Source organism: Balaenoptera physalus (genome assembly GCF_965194825.1).
Source record: "Balaenoptera physalus genome assembly, chromosome: 16".
NCBI classification, from domain to species: domain Eukaryota; kingdom Metazoa; phylum Chordata; class Mammalia; order Artiodactyla; family Balaenopteridae; genus Balaenoptera; species Balaenoptera physalus.
Window position 1 is genome coordinate 42,501,604 of NC_138898.1, and position 10,703 is coordinate 42,512,306.

General features: G+C 37.5%; 1 protein-coding gene across 2 annotated transcripts in view; it reads right to left on the reverse strand.

The window, feature by feature from the left end:
* The window catches only part of SEL1L2 (SEL1L2 adaptor subunit of SYVN1 ubiquitin ligase), a 122,005-nt gene extending 111,755 nt beyond the window's left edge, over positions 1-10,250 (reverse strand). For both annotated transcript variants that reach the window (XM_082428609.1, XM_082428608.1), the window contains exon 1: positions 5,283-10,250. In XM_082428609.1, coding sequence (XP_082284735.1) covers positions 5,283-5,340 — 58 coding nt within the window. In that variant the 5' untranslated portion in view covers positions 5,341-10,250. The remainder of the gene's footprint in view (positions 1-5,282) is intronic.
* Between the last annotated feature and the right edge of the window lie 453 nt (positions 10,251-10,703).

The following is a 10,703-nucleotide window of genomic DNA, read 5'->3' on the forward strand; positions in this document are numbered from 1 at the left end:
ATACAGAAAAAACACACTATTAGTTTTATTTCCATTTTGTAAGCTACACTTTGGGATAGATTGCTCATTCTTTCCATAAGCATCAACTACTTTTTTCCTGAGGATTTACTAAAAGGGAAAAATGTTGGTAACTATTTTAGAACTTTCCCGAGGTGAATGCAGAGTCAGGGAAAATCACATAGTTATGGCATCATCCCTCTTTCAATATTTTTACAGAGGTGAAATCAAAGTATATTGAGCATCAAGTAAAAAATGCATAAAAAGGCAATACGCAAGCTTGCAAGGTACATGTGAGTGAAAAAGGACAGACCTGTTTTGCCTTGAGAAGTAGGGGTAGAGGGGTAGGAAAGGAAAAATAGAGTGGGGTTAAGGGCTGATTTTATGTATGAACCTTAGGTGTTTTAGCACTAGCTTGTAAAGCAAATGTCTTCTCCCCCACTAACTACTTCCTTGGGTCTCTGTACACCTGCAATCAGTAAATGATCTGTTGAAAACGCATCTGACCCTGGCAGAGTGTCATAATCCAGGAAGAGCTCTGTACTCATCATTACTGTCTCTACTTTCTCTCCTCCTGTTCACTCCCACCAACTGAAATCAAATTTTGTCCCTGCTTCTCTGATAAAACTGTCTTGGCAATGTGGATTCTCCAGCTATTAAATCCAGTGGTCACTTGTTGGCTCTTACCTCTTTTCCCTACTCTCTCCGGCATTTGGCACTATTGGCTGTTCCCATCTTCATGGCACGCTCTCACTCTGGACTCTTATGACACTATTCTCTTTAGACTTGTTTTGCATCTACTCCTCAGTCCCCACTGCTATCACTATAGTTTAAGTCCTCATTGTTCCTTGTGTGGGCCATTCAATAGTCTGCTACTGTTTACATTGTCACCAGAGTTGTACAGCTAGAATCCATCCACCTCTCAACTGCCAAAGTCATTTTTAAAAAGCATAATTCTATTCATGTTCTTCAATGAGTAAACCCTTAAATGACTCCCCATTGCTCACAGGATCAAGCCCAAACTTCAAAGCCTATCACACAGTCTTTGCCTACCTCTCCAGCCTCATCAATTGCTGTGTTCCATCTTATATCCCAAACCATAGCAAACTGACATACTTATTTATAGACCATGCTCTTTTATTCCTCTGTGTCTTTGTTCCCTTTACCTGGTATGAAATGTTCTCGTTCTCTTTTGCCTGCTTAGTGAACACTCATTAATCTTTCAAGATTCAGTTTATGTCCTTTCCTTTATGAAGCCCTCTGACTGCTCCGCACACCGGTAGAATTGGCCTCCCCGATTTGTGCCCTACAGCATCTTATAAATGCCTCTATTTTAATACCTACAACACTTTACAATTTATTCCCTGTTTATTTGTTTTTTTGTTCTAGACTCTAAGCTACTCAAGGATAAGGACTGTGTCTTAGATATTCTTCCCATACTCTTGGCATGTAACTTTTATTAAATATTTTTTTTCTCCCTATAAGTCAATGGCTTTTAGGATATTCAGAGATTTGTGCAACCATCACCTTAATTTTAGAACATTTTCATTACCCCAAAAGTAATTCCTTAGCCATAATCTCCTCAAATCCCCTACACCTCCCAGCTCTAGGTAACTAGCAAACTACTTTCTGTCTCTGTGGACTTGCCTATTCTGGACATTTCATCTGTATGAAATCACACAATAAGTGGCCTTTTATGTCTAGTTTCTTTTGCTTAGCATAATATTTTCAATGATCATCCATATTATACCTCATTTATTTTTTTGCTGAATAATATTCCATTGCATGGATATAACAAAGTTTATTTATTATTCATCAGCTGGTGAACATTAGTTTTTTCCCACTTTTTGGCTACTATGAATAATGCTGCCATTTGTGTACAAGTTTTTGCATGGGAATGTTTTCAGTTCCCTTGGATATATACCTAGGGTGTAATTTCTGGATCATATGGTAATTCTATGTTTAATCTTTTGAGGAACTTCAAGGCTGTTTTCCAAACCATTGTACCATCTAAAAAATTGAGGTGAAGTTCATAACATAAGTAACCATTTTAAAGTGTACAATTAAGTGACTGTTAGTGCATTCACAACCACCATCTCTTTTTAGTTTCAGAATTTTTTCTTGGGTCTTCCTTGGTGACACAGTGGTTAAGAATCCACCTGCCAATGCAGGGGAACATGAGTTGGATCCCTGGTCTGGGAAGATCCCACATGCCATGGAGCAACTACTGCAAGCCACAACTACTGAGCCCAAGCACCACAACTACTGAAGCCCATGCGAACCTAGAGCCCGTGCTCTGCAACAAGAGAAGCCATTGCAATGAGAAGCCCGTGCACGGCAACAAAGAGTAGCCTTCGCTCACTGCAACTAGAGAAAGCCTGCACACAGCAATGAAGACCCAACGCAGCCAAAAAAATAAATAAAAAACAAACAAAAAAACCCTTTTTCTTTAACCCAGAAATTCACTCTATATTCATTAAATAACTCCCCATTATCTCTTCCCCCATCCACTGGCAACCACTAATCTGTTTTCTGTCTCTATGGATTTGCCTATTCTGGATATTTCACATATATTTCATATAATAAAAATCATATAATATGTGGCCTTTTGTATCTGGCTTCTTTCACATATCATAACGTTTTTGAGGTTTATCCAACTTGTAGTATGTTTCAGTACTTCATTCCTTTTCATGGTTGAATTCCATAGTATGTATACACCACAATTTGTTTATCGACTCATCCATTATTTAGGTTGTTTCCACCGTTTAAATATAATAAATAATGTTTTTATAAACATTTGTATACAAATTTTCAGTGTGGACATACGCTTTCATTTCTCTTGGGTGTGTTCCTAGTAGTGGAATTGATGGGTCATATGGTAATTCTAAATTTAACTTTTTGAGGAACTGCCAAACTATTTTCCACAGTGGCAGTACCATTTTACATTCCCACTAGCAATGTGTGAACGTTCCTATTTCTCTGCATCATTGTCAAATCTTGTTATTTTCCTTTTTTGTTTTTTATTATAGGCGTCCTAATAGATATGATGTAATATATCATTGTAGTTTTGATTTGCATTTTCTTAATGACCAATGATGTTGACTGTCTTTTCATGCATTTGAGGGTCATTTGTATATCTTCTATGGAAGAGCATCTATGCAATTCCTCTGCCCATTTAAAAATTGGGTTTTTTGTCATTTTTTTGATGAGTTCTAAGAGTTATTAATATATCCTGAATACTAAACCTTTATTGAATGTATGATTTGCAAACATTTTCTCCCATTCTGTGGGTTGTCTTTTCAGTTTCTTGATGATGTCCTTTGAAGCATAAAAGTGCTTAATTTTGATGACATCCAGTTTGGTTTTTTTTTTTGCTTGTGCTTTTGGTGGCATATCTAAGAAATCATTGCCTAATCTAGGGTCACAAAGATTTATGTCTATGTTTTCTTCTAAGAGTTTTAAAGATTTAGCTATTATATTTAGGTCTTTGACACATTTTGAATTAATTTCTATATACAGCATGAGGTAGGTGTCCAACTAGTATGAGATAGGTGGCTTTCCAGATGCCCTCACCATATGTTGAAGAATTATTATTCCCCTTCCCATTAACTCAATGTTTTGGCATCCTTGCCAAAAATCTATTGACAATAAATGTGAGGATTTATTTCTGAACTTTCAATGATATTTTATTGATCTATATGTCTATCCTCATGCCAGTACCACACTGTCTTGATTACTGTAGTTCTGTAGTAAGTTTTGAAATTGAGAAGTGTGAGTCCTCTAACTTTATTCTTTTTTTTCAAGAAGAACATTCATTTCCATATTAATTTTCAGATTGTTTTATTAATTTCTGCAAAGAAGCAAGCTGGGATTTTGATAGGGATTATATTGAATCTGTAGATCAAATTGGAGAGTATTACCATCTTAACAATATTAAATTTTCCAATCCATGACCATGGGAAGTATTTTCATTTATTGAAGTTTTCTTTAATTTCTTTCAACAATTTTTGCAGTTTCAGAGTATGAGCTCTGTACTTTTTTGTTAAATTTATTTCTAAGCACTTTATCTATTTCGATGCTATTGTAAATGAAATTGTTAATTTCATTTTTGGTTTGTTTACTGTGATGGTATAGAAATAGAATCAAGTTTTGTCTATTAGTCTTTTATCCTGCAACCCTGCTGAACTCATTTATCAGTTCTAATAGTTTTTTAGTGGATACCTTAGGATTTTCTCTGTATAATATCATGTCTTTGGTAAATACAGATAGGTTTACTTCTCCCTTCCCAATCTTTATTTCTTTTTCTTATCTAATTGCCTTGGCTAGAACCTCCAGTACAATGCTGAATAGGAATGGCAAGAGTAGACATCCTTGTCTTGTTCCTGATCTTAGGTGGACCATAGGGGGAAAGCATTCAGTCTTTCACCATTAAATATATTAGGTGCCAGTTTTTTGAGGATGCCTTTTATTAAGTTGACAGGTTCCCTTCTATTCCTAGTTTGTTGAGTGTTTTTATACAAAAGGGAAGTTGACTTGTCAAGTGCTCTTCCCGCATCAATTGAGATGACCATGTGGTCTTTGTCATTTGTTCTATTGATGTGGTGTGTTACATTAACTAACTTTCAGATGTTATATCAACCTTGTATTCCTGGGTTAAATGCAAATAAATATTCCTTAACTTAAATTCATGATGAGCAAATTATCTGAGAACTGGGTAAAAATTAACTCATTAAACAGCCAGAGAAACAAGACTGGAAAATAATTTCCATTTTAAGATAGTAATTAGTTAGGAATCATGGAAACTTTGAAAGTAGAATTGCTAGTGTGGAAAGATTATAAGAGACTATAGGAATATAAATTAAAGCACTTTACCACTCTTTGAGTTCTATACTTTTCATTTAAAGTTCTAGAACTAGATCTTCATGATATTCTAGATTTAACAAAACTTAACCTGTCTCAAATATCTCTACTCCATAAAAATTACTGCAAGCCTTTTCTCATAGATTTGCTCAATCTCCCCCACCCCACCCCTTCTCTCTCTTTCTCTCTGTCTCTCTCTCTCTCTCTCTCACACACACACACACACACACACACACACACATCCTTCCCACATATTGTCCTAAATGAGAGTATCATTACTATTTATCCTAATTGAATATTTTAAAGTAGTTATCCAAAAGTAGTGTTAATTAGGAATATTGTGAAGTTACATATGATTTTCTAATCAGCTTCCACCCTTAGTGCTAAAACCCCCCATAGAGAACCATAAGGACAGAAAAACTTACGTTTAATTGTGACCCCAAGAATTATCAATATCTCTATTAGCAGGGACAAGGGCTTCATTTCCTCCTAAGCAGCTCCTTCTTACTGTAACACAGGCAGAACTAGGCGGCTGGCCCACAGGCTTCCTCTTTTTAGGTCTGTAGGGGTCAGGACTTGGTTGCTAAGCAACAATTTCTTTACTCTTGGGCCAATGAGCTGCCAGGAAGTTCCTTTCAATGGGGAATGAAGGCAGCTGATGGACAGAGCAGGCTGTGGGGAAGGAACCATATCTAGTTTGTCACTTCTCTGGTGAGAGATAAGTGGTAGGCTTGAAATAGGTAGGAGTTGCTCTCTGAACTCTGTTCAGAGTTGCTGGAAATTCTTATTTTTATGGTACCTCCAGAGATGCAAGCTGCAATTATGTGAAAACACAGTTAACTAACCTGACATCATCCTTTAATCTAAGATCTCAAGGCTATGGTGGACAGGAAACATATGGACCAAGTCTGCTTTGGTCCCCATCTTGGTGAAAATGTTTATACTCTGTTCAGGTAAGGAACTGCTGACATTTTACTAGGACCAAGACAAACAAATCCCAGTCATCAATTACATTTTAGAAAGAGAAAAACAAATACCATATGCTAACATATATATGGAATCTTAAAAAAAAATGGTTCTGATAAACCTAGGGGCAGGACAGGAATAAAGATGCAGGCGTAGAGAATGGACTTGAGGACACGGGGAGGGGGAAGGGTAAGCTGGGACAAAGTGAGAGTGTAGCATTGACATATATACACTACCAAGTGTAAAATAGATAGCTAGTGAGAAGCAGCTGCATAGCACAGGGAGATCAGCTCCGTGCTTTGTGACCACCTAGAGGGGTGGGATAGGGAGGGTGGGAGGGAGACGCAAGAGGGAGGGGATATGGGGATATATGCATACATATAGCTGATTCACTTTGTTATACAAGGGAAACTAACACAACATTGTAAAGCAATTATACTCCAATAAAGATGTTTAAAAAAAAGGGTGCTTCATTAAACTTTCATTAAAAGGTGTTTAAAAATGCCTTCTTTACTCTCCTAAAATATATGGGCATTTTATGAATGAATACCCTTAAGGCTAGGACGAGAAATCAAAATGAATATTAGGTAAAGCATTGCAATATTAACAATACCCAAAGAATTGAGCTAGTAGAGAAATCATACCTAAAATATATCCAACTTTTACAGTGTGTTCAGGTAATTACTTCAGAAACAGATGTATTTATTGCCTTGAATTTTTAGGTTTACTCCCTGTATTCTCATTGCTGTTGTGACAAATTACTACAAATTTAGTGGGTTAAAAATAACAGAAAAAAACCCCAGAAATGTATTGTCTTACAGTTCTGGAGGTCAGAAGTCCAAAAGGATTCTTACAGGACTAAAATTAAGAGCAGATCTAATTGGTTCTGGGGGCTACAGGGGAGAATCCATTCCTTGCCTAGAATCATCCAGCTTTTAGTGGCTGCCCACATTTCTCAATTTGTGGCTACATCACTCTAATCTGTGCACAATCATCATTTGCCTTCTCCCCTTCTGTGGTTTAATCTCCTTCTGTCTCCCACTTCGGACACTTGCGATTACATTTAGGCACCACCAAAATACAAGATAATCCCCTGATCTCAAGATCCTCAGTCATATTGGCAAAGTTCCTCTTGCCAAATAAAGTAACATTCATAGGTTCTAGAGATTAGGTCCTGGAGATCTTTGGGACCGTTATTCAGTCTACCAGTGTCCCTAATATCTTTTCCTGTCACCAAGAGACTTCAAAATAGAACTGTCCCAACTTCTGTACTTTAAAAATGTATCTAAATAAAATTTATTTAAACTCTTAATATCATCCATTAAACATTCTCCAATCTTTTTTTCCAGTCCCCATTTGGATCCAGAATTATCAGCATCTTCCAGCAGATGATTTTGCTTCCTATTTTCACAGAAACTGAGGCCATTTGACCTATATTGCCTCGACTTCCTTCCTTTTTATTAAAAAAACATTTTTGAATCTCCATCTGTTCTTTTTTTCCTAATTCATCCCAAAAGATGAAATGCACTTCCTATATTCTAAATCCAAACTTCTCTCACTTTTGATTCTATCCACATTTACCTTCTCTGGTACTTCACTCTATCTAACATTTGTTCCTTTCTCTTCTCTCTTTCTATCTCTTTTTCTCTCTCTCTTTCTCTTTTTGTTTCAATCTTTTTGTACCAATCTTCTTCTTAATTTAAAAACTCTTCATTCCACCTCTCCTAGAAAAATTTTCCCTTGACTCTCATATCCTTGCTACTGCTATCTTTTCTACTTATCCCTTAGCCTCTAAACATCTTGAAAGAATACTCCTTAATCACTGCTTCTGACTTGTTGCCTCTCACTTATTCTTCAACTACTTGTTTTTATTTTCACTAATTTACATAGACTATAAAACCAATTATCTTTTCTCAGTTCTTATCCTACTTGATCTCTGTGAGACATCTGACATTTCTGACCATAAACATCTTGAAAACATATTATTGGTTTCTCTGAAAATTGAATTGCAGTTACTTTTTTACACTTTTGAACACAACTTCTCATTCTTTTTCTACCACTCCCTGCCTCATTCATTTACGTGTTGAAAATCTGCTATATGCTAAAGATGAATGGTAATACTCTTTGAGGTGTTCATTAATTTTATTTGTTAGTTCCTCTCTTGGTCTTCGCATTAAATTAGGGTCTCCCATTTTGGTGTCATGTGCTCTCCCTTAGTTTTGCCAGCATTTCTCTACGGATGTTCACTGAACTTTCATTTATTCAATAAATTTTTATTATGTGCCAAGCATTGTGCATTTTCTGTGGATAGTGAGCAACAAGATATGTTTCCCGTCCTCAGAGAGTTTGTAAGTCTAGAGTGAAAGGCAAATATTAATAAAATAATCACAAAAATAAATGTATAATTAAAAACTATAAAAAGTGCTTTATAGGAAAATGAATGAGTACTGAGGACACAGAAGAGGAAGCTGTACGTAGAGGTCAGGTGGGGTCAGAATCAGGAAGGGCTTTGCCAGGGAGTGAATTTTGCCAGCTAAACTCTGAAGAATGAGAATGGGTTAACTAAGCAAAACATGTCCTAGGTATAGTGATAAACATGTGAAAAGTCCATGTGGTGAGAATAAGATATGTTCAAGGAACTGAAAAGCTTTAAGGGCTGCTATGGTTGGAAACAGAGATGGGTGGTGGGGGTGGAGCATGGTATAAGGTAAAGCAGAATTGGTAGATGGTCACTCCTAAATGATTCAGTTTTTATAAGACTGTGTTAGTCATCTTGGGCTGCCATAACAAAATACCACACGCTGGGTGGCTTAAACAACAGAAGTTAGTTTTCTCACAGTTCTGGATGCTGGAAGTCCATGATCAGGGTACAGCATGGTCTGCTTCTTATGAAGGCCCTCTTCCTGGTTTGCAGATGGCTGCTTTCTCACTGGGTCTTTACATGATGGGGGACAGCAGAGTTAGATTGGGGGAGTCAGAGGGAAGGGGAGAGAGAGAGAGAGAGTGTGAACTCTTCTCCTTTTTATAAGGCCACAGTCCTACAGGATTAGGGCCCCGCCCTTATTACCTCAGTTAACCATAATTACCTCCTAAAGACCCTATATCTAGATATAAGCACATTGTGGGCTATATGAATTTTGGGGGAACTCAGTTCAATCCATGGTAAAGTCCACCACAAAGTCACTGAATGATTTACAACAGTAAAATGATCTGATCACATTTGACAAGATAACTCTAGATTCAGGGCAGAGGGGTAAGAAAACTTTCCTGTAGTTAATAAATTTGGGAGTCATTGATGTAACTCAGGATTTTCCAACCTCAGCGGTATTGACATTCTTTATTGCAGGGGACTGTCCTGTGCATCATAGGATGCTTAGCAGAATCCTTGGTTTACATTCACTCAATGCCAGTAGCATTTTTCCCTCAGGTGTGACAACCAAAAATGTCTCCAGACATTGCCAATGTCCTCAAGGGAGGCAGAATTGCCCCTGGTTGAGAATTATAGTTATAACTGAAGCCATGAATATGGATGAAATTATTCAAAGAATGAACTCCAAAATGTAATGGCTGAAAAGGAAGATGGGCCAACAAAGGAGGCTCTAAAGGAATGACCAGACAGGAGGAAACTCAAAAGGCTGATGAAATTAAAGGAAAAGAATGCTGTCAGGAGGAATAAGAGGTTAATACTATTAAATGCTGCTGAGAGATCTTGTAAGAGGAAGATTGAAAAATGTCCATTAAATATCACATGAAGGCCATTGATTACCTTAGTAACAGCCGTTTCAGTTTATGTATAGGCTAGAACCCAGATTAGAGTGGACTGAAGAGCAGAAAGTGGGATACAAGAAAATTGACACAACATTTTGGAAAGGAGGAAGTTACTTTGGAAAGTAACTTCCCTTAGCAGTAGGAGTGTGGGATCACAGGAGGCATTTGTATTTATTTTTATTTTATTTATTTTAACATGGGAGAAACCTGAGAAAGTTTAACATTTGATGGATGGTCCCTGTCCTTTGAGTAAACATGAGATAAAGGATAATCAGTAGTGCAGTGCTTCTAAGAAAGCACAGGTGGGGGACTTCCCTGGCGGCGCAGTGGTTAAGAATCTGCCTGCTAATGCAGGGGACACGGGTTTGAGCCCTGGTCCGGGGAGATCCCACATGCCGCAAGCCCGTGCAACACAACTACTGAGCCTGCGCTCTAGAGCCTGCGAGGCACAACTACTGAACCATGCGGCACAACTACTGAAGCCCGCACGCCTAGCGCCTGTGCTCCGCAACAAGAGAAGCAACCGCAATGAGAAGCTTGCGCACCGCAACAAAGAGTAGCCCCCGCTCGCCGCAACTAGAGAAAGCCTGCGCACAGCAACAAAGACCCAATGCAGCCAAAAATAATAAATAAATAAATAAATAAAGTTATTAAAAAAAAAGAAAGAGCACAGGTGGAAGGACTGGCTCTGGGTTGGGGTGGAAACAGCTTCTCTGTTGTAACAGAAGAGAAGGTGCCCAGTATAATGCACTTTCCTGCACACCTTACATTTTGCATTTCTAACTAAGGACTCAATATCTTTCCTGTGAAATCTGAAACTGCTCCTGTATTGCCAAATATTATTAATATTGCTATTTTCCTCAACTATACCGTGAAACACTAGATTCTTTCTCTTTCTTATTCTCTTCCCAAAATCTATTTCATTACCAATTTTTATTGATTCTACCTTGGTAATGTGCCTTAGAGTCCCGCTTTTATTTCCACTGCCAACAAATGAGTGCATATTTTCATTATTAGCTCAAATGTCACTTCCTTCTTGAAGCTTTCCCTATTTCTCTCAAACAAATTTTTATGTACTTCACAGCATTAAAAGAAAAACAGAAGCAGAAACA